The 23,231-nt window shown below is 44.4% G+C and overlaps 1 protein-coding gene across 2 annotated transcripts in view; it reads right to left on the bottom strand.

Moving 5' to 3' along the window:
* cdh8 (cadherin 8) overlaps positions 1-22,776 on the bottom strand; it is an 87,007-nt gene extending 64,231 nt beyond the window's left edge. For both annotated transcript variants that reach the window (XM_062389949.1, XM_062389957.1), the window contains exon 1: positions 22,275-22,776. In XM_062389949.1, the coding sequence (XP_062245933.1) occupies positions 22,275-22,532 (258 nt within the window). In that variant the 5' untranslated portion in view covers positions 22,533-22,776. The remainder of the gene's footprint in view (positions 1-22,274) is intronic.
* Between the last annotated feature and the right edge of the window lie 455 nt (positions 22,777-23,231).

Genomic DNA, 23,231 nt, shown 5'->3' with positions numbered 1-23,231 from the left:
GCAATTTTGAATCATTAAAATATGCCATTACAAGTAAACGTTAAATTTGAAATGTAATCTTTGAGATAAAGAAGTATTATCAGCTAAATATAAGGTACTCAGGTCAGCCCTTCACCTTGTAACTTTGCTTCTGTCCCTGTCAAACAGTGAGAAACACATGGAACACTTCATGTGAAATCCTTTACATTTGCTCCCATATGCAGGAGCACAGATTAACATCCCCTGTGAACTTTTGATAAAGTCAACTTTAATTACAGTCATTAAGACAATTCTTAGCAAACCCCGCAGGGGATTGAAAATAACATTCTGATTTTCTTTGACTTCCCATAGGTTTCAAGAGGTGTTTCATACCAAGAATATATAGACATGCACACAATTTTCCATAATTGGAAGACATGCCGTGGTGGAGCCATTATTTGGGGCCTATTCCTGCATACTAATGCAGATGTGCTCCACAGTGCCTGTTTGAGCTGTCAAAGTCATTGTTCTCTACCTGAGGAGCCCTGCAAATTAGCCAGATTCAATGCCAAGTGCCACTGCTGGAGAGGCATGCATTGTTGCTGTTGAAAAGTGCAGGTGTACAGCAAGTTTTTCTATACTGGGACTTGAATAATGGACTCTGGCAGCTTTGGCTAAGCGCCTTTGTTTGCCTTATAGCAGTTCTCCACTTTAGGTCTTGTTTCAGCGTGGAGCTGCAGGCTATAGCACTATTATACTAAAGGGTAATGTTCATTTCATTTCGATCACTCAGATTTGTCAGTTCGATTGCCATGACATCTAGAGCCAGATTGATATGCAGGGGGTGACAGAAAAAACAAACAAACAAACAAGACCTTGACCTGTATGTTTAATAGCAGCTCTGATCTCATCTGCAGCAGGATTAGCAGCTTCTAGCAGCGTCTGCACTGACTCCGAGCGGCTTCGCGTGAACAGTATCTGCCTCAGTTTTTCCACATTTAAAGCCAGCTCATACCTCCCAACAGCTTTTAATAGGCAGGTATTGGAAAACCGTTTTTTCTCGGGCCTAAGAACAAAAGTCAGTATAAATGAGGGCTTCATTGGCTATATTAATAATCATCTGTGCCTTCTCCTTTGAGAGGCCTGTGATATCGAGTATCATTAGACATGCAAATAACAGCTCCATTTTCCCCGTCCCTGGGATTTGGAAGGAAAGAGAGAAAAATGAAGAAGAGGCATGGCTGTGGCAGAAACAATTAAGTCGTCCTCTTCGCGGAAGCACTTGGCAGCCGGCTTCAGACTGGTAAGGGGAGGGGGGGGGGGGGGGGTCCTTTTGGCGAGGCAGCGACGTCAACACGCTTGTCTGAGCGAATGTGCAATTGCCGCCGAGCATCGCTTTAAGATGTCAGATCACCTTGGAGTGGACGGCTGCTACAAGCACAAGCACTCTTTCTGTGTGTCATGATGCCACTATACGTGTTTCACACTCTGTCTCTAGAACACAGGGACGGAGGGTGAGGCGCAGGGTGGGGGGGGGTGGAGGCAGGAGGGAGAACAAAGGAACAAGGAGCAGGCAAAAAGTAGACAAGGGAGAGGAGGGAGTCGTCTCTGTTGTCTCGCGCGGCGGACAGCGAAGACATGCTCCTTTTATCCCTTCCCTCAACCCACATGGACGACCATGGAGTGCATTACCATGTCACTTAGAGACAAACTCCCCCCCAGTCTCCCTCTGCCACATTAGACAAATATCCTGGGCCTCCCTCACTTACATAATCGCATCCTTTGGCTGAAAAGGCTCGACTTTTACAGCCCGTTGCACCACTCCGATAGCACAAGAAGCAAGAGGCAGCATCAGAAATGATATCAAAGCCGTCATGAAGTGCCACACTGGAGACGGAGTACAACTAAATATTTTCATACACTGAAGTTAAAGTCATTTACTTTTCCCCTCGGTGCCGGGAAAGGGGGGAGTGGGCCTGGAAATTGCCTCTCATAACCCATTTCCCTGATTCCCTTGTTACCTTCACTTCATTTTCGAGTTACCTGCATCTTCACACTTCCATCACATAGCAAAGATACCAGAGCCGGGGAAAAAAATCAATCTTTGTCTGTTAAAAGGTTAGCTAAAGAAAATAGAGAAAACAGGTTAGGTCCAGAGGGTATTAGAGCTGTAAGATGCAACGACTGAATTAAAGTGGCCTTTTTAAGACCAATAAAAACAGGAAGTCTCTCCGTCAGCCCATAAAAGAGGGAGGAGAAAAAGAAATCACTAAACATGCCAAATCTCCAAATCTCACTTAAGATGAAAGCATGTGGGCCCGCTGAGCTCAGTCCATCAACCTGGAGACAAAAGACACATTGTAAGTCAGAGAGAGACAAGAAGTCCAAAGTGACTCCCTGAGATGCCCACGTCCTGTCGAATCTTCCTCTTTCGCTCCCCTTCCCTCTTTATCACTCTGTTCCTCCTCTCCTGCTCTCGCTCCGTGTTTTCCTGGAATCGCCCGTCAGTAATGTCAACAGAGATTTCACGGCACAGTGCCGGTGCATCAGCAGGGCTCACATTTCCCCTACCTGTGATTTACATCAGAGGAGCGGCTCATGGGGGATTTTCCATGCCGCCGAATAGGAGAGGAGCGGCTGTGGGAGTTATGACGGTGGTGAAGGGATGATGGGCGCACTGAGCGGAGGGGGTGGTGGAGCCGGTACCCTGGGGCTTGACAGAATAAGGCACTCTAACAATGGGGGCGCGGACCAGCCGGCTGAGAGATGCTTTTACTGCAAAGAGAAGCTGCCTGACTGCATTCAGGTACTGCTCCGTAAATGTCAGCATGCTCCCGACACAGCACACAGGTCGGAGTGGGTTCCAGCACAGTTTGGAAGAAAAGGACACGCGTGTGTGCAGGACAGCTGTCATGCTTACATGTCTGACAGATATTCAAATTGACATGTGTGAAGTTTTTGAAAGCCTGGCAGTTTTTAATGTTGTTTTTTATTTTTCGAATTGATGTTGTGCTTAAAACAAACACCACCTAGAGCAACATGTGGGGTCAGAAATAAAATATTTTGTGATCACCAGCACAGACTTAAAGGGCTTGTCTTATACAAATGTGAAAATATAATAAATTACACTCTGTACATTTTGTAAAACAACTATAAGGAATGTCTTTATGTTTTTTTTGCTTCTTTCTCTGCAATAACGACAGATAATAATAGTGGCATCTATTGCACCTCTGAGCAGGATCTCTGACATGTGGGCAGAGGATGTCACACATAATAACACCATATGAGAAAAATTGTGATTTGTGAATATGGGCGTTACAAATAACATTTGATTGATTGATAGAAAGGCAAAATAAAGAGGGTGACTTGATGCCAGATCCATTTTTTTTTATGTAATAACCACAAAGAAACAATTTTCCCTTTTCAAAGGGAATCTAGAAAAATACATCTAAATCTGAGTCTTTCCACTTGATGCTTAATTATTCCTTAAACAACTACAACGCAAATTCCCCCCACCCTCCAGACGAGGTGTGAAGTTTCTCTTCAAGTAGAATAAACATTCTGTTGTATACGCTGTTAATACAAATTATTATTTAAAGCAATTTTTTCACGAGATCATGTTCTGGAAAACTCAGTGTGGAGAGGAGGAGAAAATACGCAAAACAAAATGTGCCATGTTATACACAAGTTAATTGTGGTTTTATATGCAGTAATTTGTAAATTCTCTATTTCTAAAGATGCAGTGAATTGGTGTAAGGATGTGTTGAGAATACTAACTAATGGCAGCCAGTCACAGACAGTGATCCGCTCCTAAATGGAGTTAAGTGTCTGTAGTAGTATCAGACCTGCTGTGCCTTTGTCTGTGCTGAGTTGATTAAGATAAATAGCATTGCTCTGTATGCATTTCGAGCTGCATGGAAATCAGAACCATAATGAATGAATGAGCCAGATCAAAGATATGTGCATTCATGTTCATCCATGCAGATGGTGTCGGTTGGATTCGCTCAGGTTTGTAGATATCTATCTCTGAGTTTTGGGACAGATTGAAATTGTGTTTGTGATAAACTCTGAAATGAAAACAATTGCACACAAACAAAAAAATAATCAAGAGCAAAATCTATTTCAGGAAACAATACTCCACTTATTTTTGAATAATCCTCAGAAAGTTCAGACATAAAAGATCACTGCTCAGTAACAGAAAACATTTTAACTCATAATTTAATAAAATAGCTCCACGTAGAAGGATGATTTATCGTTCGAGACCTTCATGCCATTAGAAATGACATAGACAGTTTAATATTTATATTTTTTTACTCTAAAGTAATGTCTGCATCTTATATTATATGTATCCCATATGTCCGTCCCCAGCATTAAGTTATTTTTTTCATTGCACAAAATAATTGCTTATTTGCACAACTTGCTGCTCAAAGCATACCGAGCCAGTTGACTTGTGTACTTGCTCTCATGGTGTTGGTGAATAGTGTTTTACTGAATATTCTCCTATGCTTTCTATACAGTCTATGGTACAGTCTGGGTTATTAACCACTAATGAACCACAGTGTTTTGTTTACATGTCCATTCATTTTTGTTGTCCTCCTACTTATATAGTGGAGCTTGCTAGGAAGGCAGTCAGTATTGTGTAGGTGTGTGTGCGTGTGTGTGTGTGTGTGTATATATGACAAGATATGTGTCTGCATCCTTGCTTACTAAAATTGGTAGAAGACACAGGCACCACTGTGCATAGGTTTGTATGTGTGTGTGTGTGTGTGTGTATGTATGTGTGTGCTGACTAGTAGATGGATGCTGGCTGTCACACCTGCCTGACTTTGTTCCTGCCAGATGCGGTGGGGTCACAGGGAAAGCGCCCAAATACTCATCAATCTCAACCATTGTCCAACATTCTTTCGGCTGCAGAAACAGCTTCCAATATCCATTTAGCCGCTCCAGACGCTGGCAAAACTGCTTACAGCCACAGAAACGGGTTGGCCAGACCTATTGACCTGCACTGTTGGTACGGGTGGATGAAAAAAACAAAAACTGTACGTCACAGGATCAGGAATAATGTGAGAGAGAGCCTGTGACAGATTAAAACGTTTAAGTTTGTGTTTGCTCCGTAGGGTCGTCGGCGTCATTAGGCTGGCAGTGAAAGCGAAATTGAATTTGGTGGCATCCCCAGAGGGAGCTGTCGAGTCTGATGCTGCGAGCAAGTCAGGGTGTACTCCCACGCAACCTCACGTCTTTTCGTTTAATAACATGGAAGCCAAATGGAGGAGCTTTGGAGTCACTTTGGATGGCGAGGAGAAGGAAGAAGGACACAGGTAAGAAACGAAAACCATCAGCACGTCATTGCCGACCAACTCCAGCTGAATTCCTGAAGGATAAAAAGTTTGGCCGCACAGCCAAGAGCCAGATAACGTGCGCCGCTCCGGTCACTTTGCCTTTGTGAACACACCAGACTCAATTACATTTGAAATACACTCCTGGCCTCATACAAGTGCCACACAGAGAAGCCAGAAAAGTAATTTCCATCATTCTGGCTCGTACCGAGTTTTTGCAGCTCCCTTGACAGGGAAAAAGCACTTGAGTAGCCAATCCGCTAATGGGATGGAGAGAAAGGAAGATAGAGTGTAAACCTGACAAATAAATTTCATCCTGCTGGGGTCGTGCTTTGTACCGCTAAAAATGTTATTTGATGAGTCTGTGGTGATTGATATATTTATGGAAGAATATGTAGTATTGGACTCAGAAGAAATGTCTGCTGATGCTCCTGGGTAAAGACAAGCCAGTGTAATGACTGTGAGTGACGCTGTGGGTCACACAGTCGTTCTCCAGAAAGATGATTTCATGTCGGAGCACATCGTTTCTTTTACATGGCGTTGCAATGTGCTAAAAGTAAAAGTGTGAAAATCCAGCTCACACTCTCCCCCTCACTCTGTCTCAGCCACATTTTCAGCCAGTCTTTTCTACATTCTCACCCATCAGCCTTTTCTCTGCATTTTCTTTAATTCCCCCTGTCCTCTTCTGGGCCCCCTGAGGGTTCGGAATAATGTACACAAAAATAACAAACAGGAAACGGGAGGAGCGACGGTGTTGTTTACGGGAGGGAAGTGGGAAAAAAGAAAGAGTAAGAGTATAGGGGAAGGGAGATAGAGAAAAGGGAAGAAACAATCACAGCGTGCGCTTCCATCCCTGCACCCATTTTAATTGCAAAGAAATCAGAAAGCTGTGAGAATTGCCCTCAGTATGCAGATGCACTTTGATGCTGTCACTCACACGGCATGGGGCTTTTGGTTAGGCCTTGTCGGGTGCACTTGAGGCTCATGACCACACTTGGGGACCAGGAGCCATTAAAATCCAGAGCATCTCTAGCCCTCCCTCGGCTTCTCTTCGTCTCTTTGTCACCCTCCCTCTCACAACTAAGTAACCCACGGTGAGAGACGAGATTCTGAAGGTGACGCTGCTAACGACGATTGCTAGTAATGAGGAAAGGGGGGGGGGGGGGGGGTGTCGGAGATGAAGATTGGTTTTACTAAATATAAAATGTCCTGCACATAACGAAAGAAACCAGCACGACTTACTCTCTCCAGAGACAGTGGATGTCGTAAATGCGTAAATGCATTCAAACAAGAGAGCAGCAGATCTAGAACTTTTTGAAATCAGGGGCCATAAAGGGGTCACAACTTCCACAGAGGGCTCAATTATATGTCCAACATCCATACAGAATATCGGATTCAGTAAGGTGGCCGTTCCTTATTAACTGTTACCGCTGTAGTTTTGAGTTAAGCCACGCATGACTGAATATATTTGGAAAATTGTTCCTAGATTAAGCACATTGTGTTTTTTACAATACCACTGATAGAGGGCACTTAAGAGGCCAAACAGATGGAAACAAATAAGTCTAGATAGAATTAGGGAGAAAAAATCGAAAAAAATTGAATACGATTTTATTACTAAAGAATACAAATAAAATATGTAGATTAACAAAAGGTATGATACCTAAATACATTAAAATAATAACAAAAATAGATCTGAAATCTGTAGTGAGTATGCATGGCCAATTTAGTTTCAATGTAGGGGCAGCCGGGCTTTCTCTTCAATTTGATTAATGCCAATCAGATTATAGCTGCACATCAAATAAAGGCAAAAATATATAATGTAAAAACCTCTTCAATAGAAAAAATCGCTCTAATGGAATTCACCTCAGTGCATAGTAGTGTAACATGAAGGTCTGATGTGGGGTGGTTGGATCACTCTTAATGAGAGGAAAGAACAGAATGTAGACGGATAACTTAAGCCACACTTTACTTTTCTCCATCGACCTCATCAACCCACTTCCTGCTTCTGGCTCTCACGTGCGGCTCCCTGCTTTCCCTCCTCACCTGGACGTTCCAGGCCTCTCGATGGCAACAACAGGTGCTAAGCTGTTGCCACAGGTCAAAAACATTTTTGTGTGAGCGCACGTTTAAGGGAGCGACTGCATGTCTAAGGATACAGCATCCATGTGCGACAGACAGGCAAGGATCCACGGACAGAGTGACACTCGCAAAGAGGATGACACTTCCACTCGGCCGCCCACTCCTCAGCGCGACCACACTTCTTTCTGTGCCTCGCCCAGGGACATCTTCCATGCACGCTGGGTGTCACAGCAGACGGATGACTAGCTGCAGTCGCACCAAGCCATTTCCCCTTCTCACACTAAACTGTTGCAGCCTCCCCCCCGCCCCCCACGTCTTCATGGCCTGCTGGGCCTTACTGCCTCTTGGCCTGAGATTCTCGATCACGCGCACATTCCTTCACGCACGCACACGCAAGTACAAACATTAATGCCTTCCTGGTTCTCTGTGTGATTTACACTCAGCAGGAAACTGTGGAGCCCGTCACAATCTTCCAACGAGGCGACTCCAGGAGCTAAAGTGAGTAACTCCACCAGATTGGATTAACACTGTAGTGGTAAAGGTCACAGAATCAGATCATACTATTACTTGAAGCTGTCACAATTGCATTGGACTGTTAGCTGAAAGGGTTCATTGCCCCTGAATGTTGCAGTAGCACCCGCATCTCCAACAAAAGCTAATTCTTCATCGGTAAGATCCCTAATCACACAAACACAAAAACAACTGAATAAAGTCACAATGTGTAAATGAGATACAAAATAATACAACCAATAAAATACAGCTAGTTTCTCTACTGACTCATAAAAATGGATTCCATCTCATTAGTGATCCTGTCGGGGTCTAGGCCTCCATGTGAGGTGCTGTGGTCTCTGTGTGTTACTCAAGGGTCACCAAACTCTTAACAGGACCTGCATGGTGGCTAGCAGCTAGTTAGCATGGCAAGACTCGTTGGTATACCTGTGACGTGCTGTGTGTAGCACATGGACAGTAAAACAGTAGTTGGAGCTGCTGAGATTCTGGTTTAAAAGGTGAGCAGGTTGACAGCTGCTTTTGCTCTTCTTGAAGATGTGGTAAAGAGGTGAAAATGAGTGTGTTGTTTTTAATTCGCAGATCTGAGCCGGAGCCATCTCTATTCGTAAAGCAGGGAGGGCCAGCTGTTTCATAGGGAAGGACTTAAACCGCACAGAACCAGCTACAGAAACAAAGAGCAGGATGCCATTACTCCACGAGATCTTTGCATTGACTGATATATAATATTTAAACATGCCAGGCCTTTAAATGATAACAGAATGCTATTTTCAGTTGCCAAAAATCTTTTAACTCTGTCAACACCCAGTTTGGTTCACAAACGGAACACTCTTGACCCCACATGACTGATGCAACAGTTTATAAAACATAAATGAGAGATGTTGAGTGGAACAAAAACACATCCAGTCCTGCATGCACTCACACCCTTGAGCTGTGTTGCCCGAGCGGCTTCTACTACCAGTAATTATTGGGACAGTTGCAACCACGGCGTGGGAATTATCATAAGCAGCCTTTTGCTGCTTTCTCTGCGTTCCAATTATTGGAGAAGAAACTGGGGAAGAAAAAAATACATCCCGCATAAAACAAATGCTACCCCCAAGACGGAACACAACAAATGGAATATTCAAGTGAGGGATGGAAATATCTCGCCCAAATAATTCAAAATTTGCCACTGAGAAAAACAGTGCACTTTTCCTAGTAAAAATTTGCCCCCTGCTTTTGAGGGTTCTGAAATTAAGCCTGTGGCAAAACATTAAGGCTCTACAGAAGCTATGGATTATCAATTATTCCTATCAATGCTCATGTATTACAGTTCATTTGCAGACTGCATTATGCCTCCAGTTAAATCTCCTCTGTCTCACCTTTAAATCGCTCATAAATCTCAGTGTCCCTCCTTCTACCCGTGTCATTGCAGAGCACTGCACTTTTTCAATTTCTGGAGTGAGAAAAGGACAGGGGGTAAAACGCCTCTTCCAGTATTACATCTTTTCTACTTTATTACCAGTCTTCTGGGAAAATGGGGGCAGCTTTGCAGGCTGGCTATCTGTTTACATTTTCTTTACAAGACTATATTGGAATTATAATTGTGTTCTATGGCGCCTTCTTTTGGTGCCTTGCTCTGTTTAAAGGTCCTGTGGACCTGGGGAGATGAAGAAAAATGGGACCCTTTTGAGGGATTCGATTACTGAGAAAGAAAATGCAGCTGCACACAGGCCGTTTTTTTTCTTTTCCCTTTTTCTGCCTTCCTCCAGGTGCCAATCTCTCGGGATGCTCGATATTAGAGCCGGAATGGTGCTGACGCAGACAAGCCGGCATCAGCGTGCGGGGAAACAATTTCTTAAGGTGGAATCAGACAATAGAAAATGCAGCTATGAGATGAAACGTTAAAAATTAGTTTTTGTGTTCAAGGTTAGTGGAGGTCAAAGTGTTGAAGTGTGCCATGGTTAGGGTTGTTTTGATGTAGCGTTGGAGCTGAGATAGTGCTGTGCTGAAAACTGGCCTTAAGAAAATAGTTTAATGCATTTACATAGCTTTTGAAACCAGCCTTTGATTTATAATTCAACAGAGGGAATCTTGTTGAGACAAACTGCATGAGGGTGTGCTGTGACTAAAACATGATGTCCATCTAAATAAACTGTGAAAACCTCCTCACCTTATCTTTCCACTTCTACGTATACTGGATGTGCTGAACGAGCAGTTTCTGATTATTTAAACAAACTGGAAATTGATTTCTTTAAAAAATATTCTCCAGCTCTTCAGCTTCACCATGTTAAGAGGTTAAAAAATGCCTTAATAACTCATTTCGACACAATGTGACATGCAGTTTACAGAAACATGGCAGAAGTATTCCATCACAATATGGATAATTGTTGATATTCCTGCAGCTCAGCTACATTGCATAGAGCAGCGGAGTGAGACAGTGAATTTGTATCCTTATAATGTTTGGAATTAATTAAAATGCAAAGCGACGAGCCAGAGTGCAACCACAGGTGGTGGTGAAGAGAGCGCAGTGAGAACAGGCCTGATGAGCGCAGCCCCCAATAACTCATGGCCATTTAGCTGATGATTTCTTATTTTATTATTGTTATTCATATGACTTTTTGCCTCCACTTCAATGGGATGACTTTGCCATTTTATGCAACAATATCCCGTGTAATATCCCTCTGTCAATAAGTAATGACTTGCTTGGCAAATTGCAGTGCAAAATGTTCATCGAAGGGGAGAAGATCCATATCAATTGTAAATTTGCATAATGCAAATGAATCCACAGAGAGGGAAAAAAAATGCCGTGGCTGACAGTTGGTTACCAGCGCTGCTGCTGGAAAAGCACAAGTGTCTTTTTTTTTACTGCAGATCAGCACAGAGGTCTACAGCTTTTAGCTGCTGGGAGCAGGGAAATAAAGTGAAGCCTGAGACTGATGCAACATCATTTTTTTTTCTCTATTCAGCTGGCAGAGGAAAAAAAAATGCTACCAATATTTGACAAGTGAAGCAGAGGTTTGTGAGCGGTTGTCCATTTGTTGCGGCTCAGGCATTAGCCGAGGATGAGCTCCCTGCCACTCCATTAGGCTTCCCCCCCTGATAGAGTAACACCATTCTACCCCCCTGTTTACTTACTATGCAGGATCCGGCCCCTTCTATTTGCTTCCAATCAACTGATAAGACTAAAGGCCTTTTCTAAAGCCCCTGGAGGATGAAACCAAACTCCTAATGGTCATTAGTAGCAATTAGGTTCCGTAACCGGCACACCCCACTCTGCTTCTGCTGCGTTGGCTGCTTGGGTGCTTGTGGATCAGATGTGAACACAGGGGACCCGGAATGTAGTTCTGTGTCTCAGGATAAACTTTCACGAGCTGAGAATGTCCAGGGCTTCCGTTTAACGATGAATGAGTTCAGTTTCCTGTCTGATTGCCTGGTGAATGGGCTGAGGGTTTTTTGTGCCACTAGGTTTTTATCTTTTATTTTCTTCTGCATTGAAAGAATTGTTGCAGGGCCTCAATTGCTCCATGGCTCAAAACTCCCCTCTATTCTCCTCCACTCTGAAAGCATCATTAACACAATACTCTGACTTTACTGTAATTGTCACGTTGTCAAAGGCATCTTGAGGACAAGCGGAGCTACAGTGAAAGTCTATGCATGCAGAAGCACCTCCCAATTAGCTAACTCAGCTCCTTTGCTACGGGATTCAGGAGACTTGTGATTTTTATGCAAAACCTCAGAGATCAAACAGCTTCTGCCCTAATCCCCCGAGTCAAACCTGGGGAGTGTGATCCTTATCGACGAAAACGCCGAGCCCGTGCAGAGCACCGTCCAATTACGTATTCACTGAGACCTTTTTGACATCCATTCTCCCTCCGCACGAGTGATGCAACAAAGGCAGGAATCCCGCTCTGATTTTTGCATTGTAAATGTTAGCACACATATTGTGTGTGGAAATCCTGCTTGAGACATCTGATGTGAATACTAATACAGAGCACTGAGGTACCTCAGCTCAGTTAAATCCCTCCCTCCTAATTTCATCTATGTGTTGGACTGGATATGATCCATTTATGAATCCCGAGAGATCATTTCCAAGAAGTGGATGAATAACTGGATAAGAAATGGGATATCATGGCTATTATAACTATTGTCGAGCTAAACCGACATATAAATAGAAGCAACATCACACACTCAATCCATTTTCTTTATCAGATGTATGTGAGCAGCTGCATGAGGAGTGACTGTAGGATTCAGCTGTGTAAAAAAGGACAAGAGAAGAGCATCACTCACACTTAAACATGCTCAGACACACACACACACACACACACACACACACACACACACACACAGCACTCCGTTGTGACGAGGAAGGCCATTGTCAGAAAACTAATAAAGAGGCAGAGGGCTGCTGTGGTGTGGTAATTACATATCCCAGAATATCAGCATGGCATTTATAGAAACGCCGGGCATCAACAAAGAAGAAAAAGGTTATCAGGACAGATACAATGTTAGCACATATTACGTGCACACACATGCACAGCGACAGAGAGGCACATGCACATGTGTATGCACAGGTACACAGTCGCATCAAAAAGATAATGTCGTGTTTTCTTATCTGGCCACTCACTGAGAAACATAGACAACGTGTGTTTGCGCTCGGAGGTGCATCTGTGTTTACGTGGCCGAGTGCTACTGTGTGCGGAGCGAGACACTGATAAACATGCCACATCTTGGCAAGTGGTGATCCAGGCGGGCGCCGGCTTCTGTAAACACTCAGAGCGCGGCACAGATTGAGATGCAGGGAAACGAGGACCTGTGTGTCTGCCTCCATCCAGATGGAGTCTACATTGGCTTTGGGGCTGGCCCAGGTCGTTCTCCCCCCCCGATGACAAACCAACCAAAGATCTGAGGAGCCATTAAAATATCGCTGCCTCACCGCAGCTGCTCCTCGTCCTCATCAGCTATTAGCGACAACGCGGCGTCCCGATGTAGATAAAGAGCAGAAAAGCAACATAAAAGGCACCGTGCCATTTGGCAGAGTGTTCCTCTACTTAGAGGCGGAGAGTGTCATCTCCTGAGACTCAGAGGGGGTTTCCCTCCAAGATACAGCTCCCTGGGTTTTTCTTATCTGTGAAATTTAAAGTATCTTTACTCTTCTTATTTTCACCGCTCTGTTTCTAAAGAGAATTTCCTCAAAGGATAATATTGTTGACAACTTTTTTCTTTTTTTTTTTTTGTTCAACGCGTTACTGAAATGGCATTCTTGAATGCATTGACTTAAGAGTGACTAACACATCAAGCATTTATTATTATTTTCACTGTTACTCAGTTGTTCTGTAAAAAAAGGGCTTAAGAAATATCCCAATAAAACATTTAGAAATAAATGAAGCACACTCATATGCCAGTGTCTGCTCTGGTTTCTTAGGTGAACTGGAAACTCTAACTTGCCCATGTGAATGTGTTGCCTGTATGTGTGTTGAAAGATGTGTCCAGCCTCTTGGGCCACTCAGTGCAGTCCGAACCCCTTGTGACCCTGATAAGGATTACAATAATCATTCGACAAATATCAATTTTTTATTAGTATTGAAAAGCCTTGGAATTATATAAATTTAGTTTTTTTCCAAGCAGGCAGAATATCTTGTTATATTTTATTCACTCCCCTACAATGACAGTGACCTTTCCATCAATGGTAGTAGCTAGTAATTGCTAATTCAATTTCAGTGGTGCCAGTGACTCAGCAGGTGTTCATTTACCATCGTCCAGTTGGACTCTCTGCTCAAATGCAGCAAAGCAGACAACACAATTCAGCGTGTTTTAATATTGCTAAAGAATATGATGTTTTCCAGTGCTTAGGGTAAGGGTCCCCTCCAAAGTATCAGTTTCCTGCTGCCACGGGACGTTGGGGCTTTGATGCAATTTCGAAAAATGTGTTGAAAAATGTCGTTTATCCTGAAAGAAAATCATTTTTGAAGAGAGTAATTCTCTGAAGTCTTAAGAAATCGACCGACACAACGCTGCTACACTTTGATAACAAAGGGTTCACTCTCCTCCTACATTACACCAGTCCAGCCTTTCATCAAACTCATCTGTGATAATGTTACACTAACTGGATCCTCTATTATTTATAACAGGGAAAAGTTGTTGTGATCCTTGAAGCTCTGCATTTAGTTAAAAAACAATAAAGAAGAGCGCGTGTTAGTAGAGATTTGTTAATATTTCATCAGGTAGACCATTGCTGCATGTCCAATCCACAAGCACAACAACAGGCGGCTAGGATAAAGGCAATTATCCAGACTTCCATAACAGAAGGCTTCTAGCCCCTAAAAGCTTTTCACATGTTTCTGGCATCCTCCACTCAGTGTCCCTGAACACCTCATTTTGTTGCCATCGAGAGAGGAGAGAGCAGCTGAGAGAGGCAGCGTAACACGCCGTGTCCCCTCGCTGTGCACGTGGCGCGCATACACCGCCGATTCTTTGAGAACAATTTCAACATCCTGCACGCTCGGCCCTGATTCCCATTAAGCATTCATAATTCATCTGGATTTTATATTATAACGTTGTGAATTTTTCATGCGTCAACCCCCCTCTCCCCCCCTCTCCCCTCCACATCCCACCCTCTTTTTGATCCGACAGGGAGGAAAAAAAGAAGAATTAATCAAACATTGGAGGGGTAAAGAAAGAAAAATCTAAAGTGTCACTTCCACACACACATATACACACACAAAAGCTTGTTACATCACGGGTGTTTCTTGAAGCCAGTTCATTTGTAAGGCTCAGGGTGGATGTTTCACATGCGTCGTGGAGAGACAAACACGAGGGTGAGGCGCTATTAGAGGGATACAGGTGTTCATACATAGAGTGTATATAAGGTTGAATTATGAAGTAAAGGGTGTGTGTGTGCTGCTCATGTTTAGCCCCCTTCTCCTCCCTTGGCTATTATTTCAGCAATCTTTTCATTCTTCCAGCAGAAGGGATCATTAAACCAAAATAATTCATTTGTGAGAAAGGTCAAAGCCACAGTCTGTTGGCACCCAGATACCAGAGTTAGGAGTGGTTGCATTGAGGGAGAAGAAAAACACTGGATGGAGCCATTGATTCTTCCTGGTATTTTGTTTTCTCTGTCAACCCAGTGATTGAGGTGAGCAGCCCGCTGCCTTTGGCTCAGCAGTTATGATAATCATCATCTTTAATACCTGTTATAGGTGAAGACACTGATCTCCAAGTAAATGTCACATCGACTGTTTACTGAAGCAGCTTTGTTGTTATTATGTTATTTGAGGCGGGTGAGGAATGAAGGGAGGACGTAGGGATGGAGTGAGGAGGGAAAGTCAGGAGGCGGGGGAAGAGGATAGAGGACTGTCATCTTTTAAGTGCCAGAAATAGGCACTCGCTCCAAAACTCCCTCCCCATTGTCTCCCTGGCTCCAGCCCACATGTGCTCTTTGCCTAACCATGACGCCAAATGCACATCCAGCCGCACAATAACAACATCCATTCTTAACAAGATTACTACGCCGGTCCCAGTTTGGCTGATGGGACGTGTATGGGAGCAGAGGCGCAGGGATAAGCTGCCTGCAGCCGCCTGCAGCATCTCACATATACACTGGGCTCTATCTATAGGAGAGGAGCTGCCTGGGGAGAGGAGCCAAGCATCGAGCCCAAAAGACACACTGGCACAGGGAGCAGGAATCCTTCGCTGCCGCTGCTGCTGTGGCTTGTGCCTGCACCCACTATGTCAGAGGCAAGGGCCAATTAGCAGGTTTCAGATAATCATAATCTTTTGATTTGAATAATCTGATTTAAATAACTGTAACCTCATTTACTGCTACTGATGCTTGGCCGGCGTCTTTGACTGGAAAACACAGGCCAGATTTCAAGTAAACAGAATGTCCAACATCCGGCTCTTTAATGTTGACTTAATTTAGTCGTCTGTCACTGCCTGTTTAAAATATGATTATACACGAGTCAGTGTTTTGTCTGAGAAATAAACAATCATTTGAATGTCAGTGCAGCACAAAAGCCGAGAGGTTTAAGCCTGTTAAATTGCAAATGCGTCCCCTTCTGCTTTGAAAAAGATATAATCCAAACTAAGAAAAGAAAAACATTATTTTCAAAAGAAACCCGAGTAAATTAGCCCAAGCTGGCACGAGGCAGGCTTTTCAGGCGAACTGCTTTAATTCCTATAAATTAGTTAGAGCAAAGTTCAAGGCAGAGTGCCAGATGATTTAGCCTGCTAAGCGCTCCACCTCCGCACATCCAGCCCAGGCCAAGCCCGGTGAGCCAGGGAGCGTGAGGGGAGGCAGAAGGGAAGGGAAGGGCAAAGCACTAAAAGGGAGGAGGGGGGGCCAGTTTGACTTAATGAGAGGTGTGTGTGTGTGTGTGGGGGGGGGGGGGCTGTTGCAGAATTTGCACTCTAAGACTTTGACACTGTTGACTGACAAACACTCACATGGGACAGAGGTAATCGTGGCGTCGCAGTCCGAGGTGAAACCACAAAAGGGCCATTTGCCATGAATTAGCCCTGATGTAGAAGCTCAGGCAGAGTGGGCCCCGGCGTGAGCGACTCACTGTACAACATGGATTTAATGATTCGGAGCCGCAGATGTGAGTGATGGCGGGGAGCTTGTTATTTTGCTCAGGGACTCTGAAGCCGTGTGAATGGATGTGCTTTCCTGTTAAATTATTATTGCAGCTGATGCATGTACACAGGAGAGTTTCCAGGGATGGCGGACGGGACGCGTCGTGTGCCTCCTTATGATACACTGAACTGAAACATGATTGCTTCTCCCTTATGAAAATACGCACGGAGAGAATACAGTCTGTGATTTAGTGCGCGGCAGTCGGGGGGGGGGGGGGGGGGGGGCTTATGTGAGAGCGAATGACGGGACATTGTGAGCTGCGTGTTCGGCGTGTTTATACGCGTGGGTGTGTTTAAAAAGACATAAAGGGGCGAAGCAGAATGAGGGATATTTGAAAAAATGACACATGTGCCAATCGTGAAGTGTGAGTGCTCACTATGGTACCTCTACAAAATGATCACTTACAGCTTGGATGGAAAAAAAAAAACTAAATTACTTTGCAATAAAAGTTAAGATACGAGCAATGCTGGAAAAGTAATAATGTCAGTGACTTGCTCACCTGTAAATTTGAAAATACCACAGATTTCAGACTGCAATTTCTGCTTAAAACCCACATACAGCAGTTTAGGGAGAAACCTTTCATAAATCTGGCCGCGCTGACAGCCCTGCAAATGTTTGCAAAGATGCACCAGCTATAAAGCTTCGTGGACACACTGTATTTACTGTTGCCCACACAGCCCTCGTGTCTAAATATGCTCCATCCGAGCCTGTGTCTGCTCATCTCATCCTGGTCTGCTACACTCCAGAATGGACTGTGCTGCTATGACACACACATGCACACACACGTAACGCAGCTTGTTAATAGGAAACAGGACGACAACACAAAGCCGTAGACGACCTGTCAAGCTATTCGAGGGCAGCACTAATGTGATCTCACGGCTCTATCAGAGCCACCGCTGGGCCCGGTGTTTTATTACAGACCGGGAGGGACAGACACAGGGAGAGATTGGAAAGGAAGAAGGAGACGGTGACCATGGCCCATTGATATACCGCCCCTGCCGGCATTAATGATATACTGTACAGGTGAGCCATGCATGGGGAAAGAGAGGAGCGCAGGAACGGAGGGGAGAAGAAGCGAAGGACAGAGGAGCGCTAGCGTTTTTTTTTCTAAATCACCCAAGCGGAGGGAATGGAGATCTAAGGCCTGAGAGACGGAGGAGCTGCTGCGAGGCTGCAGCTCAATATGGATCTTTGTGGTGCTGCCTGAAGAGAGATTACAGAGCTGCATTCCAGGAGCTGCTGTGGGTGTGAGAACCCAGATGGAATGAAATTGAGTCCAGCAAACATTGACAGGGCCTTCTTTTCCTGAATTGAATGACAGCTTTTGCTTCAACCCACTCACTAATGCATGGGAACCTGTGTCTAATGTGAGCTAAATTTGAGAATTTATTATATCCCAGCCAATGCGTGTAATTTGTGTGTCATAATGACTATCAATCACTAGCAATAATTCAGCTAATATTCTCGTTAACTCCCCCTCCTCATCCATCAATCAAAGGCTAAGTCATATACCCACTGAATAGCTACAGTTTGTATGCATATTAAGGTGGGGGGGTCCTACACTGGCACGACTCAGTTAAGGGGGGGTGGGCACCTATGATCTGTTGTAAACCAGCAACAGTAGGTCGCTCTGGCAGGATGTGGGATTCTCCGGCTGCCCTGGCAGCTGCATTCAGGGCTCAATCCTGCTTAGCTGCGCCTCGCTGCCTCGCACCACCAAAGCCAAACACTTGGAGAAATTTTAACAATGTCGTCGTACCACACCCGGTCGGCCCCCGGAGCCGAGCTTACTCTGGCTCAAGAGTCACTCTCTCCATAATCGCCCCCATCATAGAGCGAGAGAGAGTAAGAGAGGCGGAGGTGAGGGGGACAGAGAAAGGCAATCCAGCCGAGCAGAAGCAGCTCTCACATCAGTATTTATAGACTGATGTTCCACATCTTGTTCTCACAGTCCAAAGTGCAGAAAGCAACAAAAGCAGCAAAGAGGACTAAAGTGAATTTGGAAAACTCTCCCAGATAAAACGGGTTTATTCAGGTCCACGTCAGGGTGGTAAACTGAGCAAAACAAAAAGAAACTCCAACCTTAAGGTATATTACAGTGAGACGTTTTTTTCAGCTAAATGTAGCTCTGAAAGGGAAAGCGAGAGAGAATGATTGGACCATTTGAGACAAGTCAAACCCTATCGTGTGTGTTTGTGTGTGTTTGTGTGTGTTTGTGTTTGTGTTATGAAAACCACCTCTGTTTGTATCAAAAAAGCTCTGCATTTTTACATTACACCCGCAATCAGATCCTGCATTGGTCTAACAGCTTGTTTGGAAGAACAAAGCTTGTCCTTCCTTCTCCTCACATACACAAAGTTATTATTTCCCTTCTTTTTCCAGCAGATATGTCCATTGTCTTTGCTGAATCAATAATCAAAGCCTTTTTTCTTTCCATGTCGCTGTCAGTCCTTTGCAATCTTTCAGTTCAGCCAGAATCGATGAATATTAATGGTCGATTATCAATTCTCTTTGTGGGGGGTAAAACACATGATGCTGTGTCAGATAAAAGTGTTGGACAATGGGATGAGGGACCAGTGAATGTATCACATCTGCACTACAATTCAGCAAACCCGAATCCATCATTACTACACACCATATACTAAATGAAGATGAGAAAGTAAAAGGAGCCTGGGAAAGTTACGTCCGAGGTTGTGAGAAATTCCAGCGCTAACTGCCATCACTCCGACTAACGGCTACAAAGAAAACACATTCTGCTTTCTCTTTGGCGCACATACAGCAATTTGTTCGCTGTTTGTCTTTTGTTCTTGGGCACTGTTTTGCCTTTAATGGCCTAATTTAAATGAGTTGCTTCTTTGTATGTTTAAATAATTGAAATAGCTTTGATCGCGAGCGGCAAACTTTTGGGCTAACGCTGCAGAATGTCCGGATTGGACAGAAATGAAGAGAAGTCTTAGGACGAGGTTAAAACCTAGAGTTACCCAACTCTCGTTTCATTTTAAAACCCAGGCTACACTGGCAAATCAAGAGCTGCTTTGTCTAAAATTACCCCCTCTTATCCTTCCAGTGGTCTACATGAGAGTCATTACTCGTGGAAGTGGTATCTCCCACTCGTTGTCAACAATGAGCAAACGTGCGTCACCTAAATTAGTCGGTTCAGGGCCTATCTACCTTCACACACCAATTGCCCATTGCTGCTCCTAATGACAGGTTATTTCTGAACCGTCCCTGGCTCGTGATGAGTAATCCTCAAAATCCCTTCCAACACCGTGTTCGTTTTAAGCTACAGCCGAGCAACAAGCTTTCACAGCTGTCTCCCCGGTTTGACTTTAACAGGTACTGCACGCCTGCCTCCCCGGGACTGACGGGGGGGGGGGGGGGGCAGACGAACGCGCCGCTCAAGTGAATCACAATGTCACGAAAACGACGCGCTGAACAAGAACAGTGAAAGGGTGAAAGGGAAGGGTGCTGTCACGCCTTGTGGCCGTCCTTCTCACTCTTCCCCACCTCTGTCTTCCCTCGCCCCCCCCCCCCCCCTTGCTTTCCTGCATTTATGCTAATGGGGTGCTGGGAAAGAACACGGCAAACAGCACGTCGTTGAAAATCGATGGCACAATCTCTCTCTGTCCCTCTCACAAACACTGTCTCTCACTCTGAGTCCCAGTGTTGGCGTAGTTGAGGGGGAGCCCGGTCACCGATGAAGATTGGGGATGAGAGTGTAATTAAACCTCAGAGTGCACCAGCAATAAAAAAAACTATAGGATGGAAAGAGTCCAACCTTGGCCTGGACTTCTTTGATAATCAGCCCACAACCACAGATAGATGCAGCCTCACACAACCTAGGATATTGTGCAAAATAAAAATTAAAAACACAGAGGCCTGTCTGACCCATTTGAATCGCACCTCCCACCCATTTGATTCATTTTTTAATTAAGTGTGAGAAACTCTGAGAAAACGGAAGCAAATTAGACAGAAGAACTGGGAGGGAGTGAGATTTATTCTCTTGAACCAATACAAGTTCCCATCTGGGTTAACATAGGACTTATCTTAGCTCTGCCAGGCATACTCATGAGCACTTAACCTTGCAATGAACGCAACCCATCATCATAGCCTCACAAACACCGCGTTCTTCTTCACTCGCATGAGCCCCCCCCCTATCCTGCGCAAATCCCTTGTATGGTCCTTCAACAGGAAGATGCTTAGACCTGTGACGAACGCTGCTCCACACTCAGGTTTGTAGCAAAACATTAACTAAGACCATCAGAGAATTTATCCTTCTTGTCTGAAAACAGCTTCATTTTGTGCAACCAATTCTCTGTCGACAGTCTGCAGAGCCATTCACACTCCGGCACACAGCACAGCACAGTGCGTGTGAGCCTGTGTTTACGAATCAAAACTCTGTCATGAACGCGTTCTTGGTCTTTGACTGTTGCCTCACGCTTGTGAGGTTTCCATTTGTGTATTTTTTACACTTTTTTAGGAAACACTTTCAGGTTAAATGTTTATAAAAGCACAACATTTTGCCAGGTCATCTGTCTCATCTTTGATGCTCAGTGTCTCACAGCTAAAATCTAACCTTCAAATACCAAACTCCCGTCCGGTCACAGAGGCCCCGGTGAGTGTTTGTATGTTTCAGCCTTCTGAAGACACTGTCGAATCCAGCAGAGGCTGCCTAATTGACTCGCCTGAAAAATTAATGCAACACTTAACAGCATTTTTGTGTTTGTATGGTATTTAGAAAACACAGGTGGAAATCCCGCATGGTGGCAAATGTTTAATTGATGCAGCCATATGACAATGTTTGAGATAGAGTCAGGACAAACAGGAAAATAAAAAGCAAGAGGAATTAAAGTGAGAAATATTTACTTGGAATATAAGTTAATTATTTTTTTATGATTAGTTAATTCATCATGGTGGCAATATGTCACAAACAAGAAAGGCATACCCACCAATTATCAAATGTTAGGCACCAAAACATTGTTTGCAAAAGCTATGACTGAACAAGATCAAATATTATGCTTGATGGCCTGCATTCCTGCCCGTGCCAGAGTGGCTGGGTGATATTCTAGGGGAGGGAAGTGAACGTGGCTGCCAGGCTGACTCTCCCCAGGTGAGTCCCAGCAATGAGCTTTGAACAAGCTGCTTTGGCCGGGCTGGCCAGAAGCCGTTCCCTCCCCTGAAACCGGCCTGACACTTCCACACAGGCCCAGGAGCAGGTGGCCCTCAGCTGCAGGAGTAGCCCACAGTTCTGTTTGTTTCAGATTGTAATGGGGAAACTAACCAGAGCTTAAGCAGCCTTCTTTGCACAATTCCTGTGTTATGCCTATTCAGTAAAAAAACGGATGTAGGGGAAAGAATGGGAAATTAAAAAAAAGTGCATTAGGGCATTTGTTGTCAAGTGTTTTGTGTGGCAGAGAGTGAGAAACGAAACACACAACAACCATATGTGTGACTGCTAAACAAATTGTTAGATTCTTTAACATCCAGAAAAAGAAAAAAACATTTCCCCACTGTTATTTGATGGGAGTTTAATTATTTCCAAAAGCATTTTGTGATACCCCCTCTCAACCACACACACACACACACACACACACACAGCCTCCTCCCCCCCCCCCCCTCCCTTGTCCCCATATCTCTGCTTCCCCTTGACAACCAAAACCCTCCCGCTGCCCATGGGAAGAAAACGGGAAAAAAAAGGAGGGAGCATTCAAATGGCCGAATTAATGTTTCCACACGATAAGCGAGCTTAATATAATGCTGACAATCACAGCACTCACCCTGCCAACTAGAATTGGATCTGGTCCAGAAAATTCCTCCAGCACAAACATTTGATTCCAAACCCATCCTCTCTTGGCGCGGCTCAGTAATCTTTGTCCTTCGCCAAGACCGCTCGCCACTGCTGCGGACCCACCAGTTTGTATACTTTTGGACTGGCCTACGATAGGAGTCGTAGACACACGGGGAGCACAAGTAATCCACACCAGCAGCAAGGACATCCACAGATCCATGAGCAGCTCCTCAGACCGCTTTGGCATCCTGTCGTCGGGGTGTTTTGTATTTGTTTGTTTAACGAGACTCTTCTGTCTCTGCGTCTAGTTTCCCCCACTCTCTTCAGATCAACAGCTCCTTAGGTAACAAGAAAAGGTTACTTGTGTCCTCTTTCAACGGCGGAGCTTGCATTCATGGTGTGATAAAGGTCACTTGCATGGTATGCCTCCATAGCGATTGGTGAAGGGCTGAGGCACTCAGCACAGCATCCATTTGGCGTTATTCCGAGAGGGAGACCTATGAGGGAGCAATCACAGTTTGTTAGCTATCTTTTCATCCCGTGAGGGGTTGTCAGTAGGTGGAGATGAAAGGGGGGGGAAGGAATAAGCGACAGGGGTCAAATAAACATTTGAAAAAATCAGACGAAACAAGACAGAGTGATAGACAGAAGAACAATTCTGCTTCTAGGGCAAGAAAACAGATAAAAGAGGATAAAAAATAACAAGACACCAATTCTTGTTATAGGACAAGAAGTCAAGATGTCCCTTCATCATCACGGGTGATCTCTCTGAAGCAGCCGTGACCCTTTTTTCCGATCTGCTTTTCATATTATCCTGCTACAATTGAACCACAAATGGGCATGTCTGCACTCTGAGGCTATTCAGCCCACAACATTAGATTGCCTTGCTTTAATCTGTTGTTCTGGGGATAATCCTGGAAAGATTGTAAGCAATTACATCTTCAGT

This window comes from Platichthys flesus, chromosome 1 (assembly GCF_949316205.1).
Source record: "Platichthys flesus chromosome 1, fPlaFle2.1, whole genome shotgun sequence".
Classification (NCBI taxonomy): domain Eukaryota; kingdom Metazoa; phylum Chordata; class Actinopteri; order Pleuronectiformes; family Pleuronectidae; genus Platichthys; species Platichthys flesus.
The sequence above is the reverse complement of the archived record's forward strand: the minus strand, read 5'-3'. Positions and strand labels throughout refer to the sequence as shown.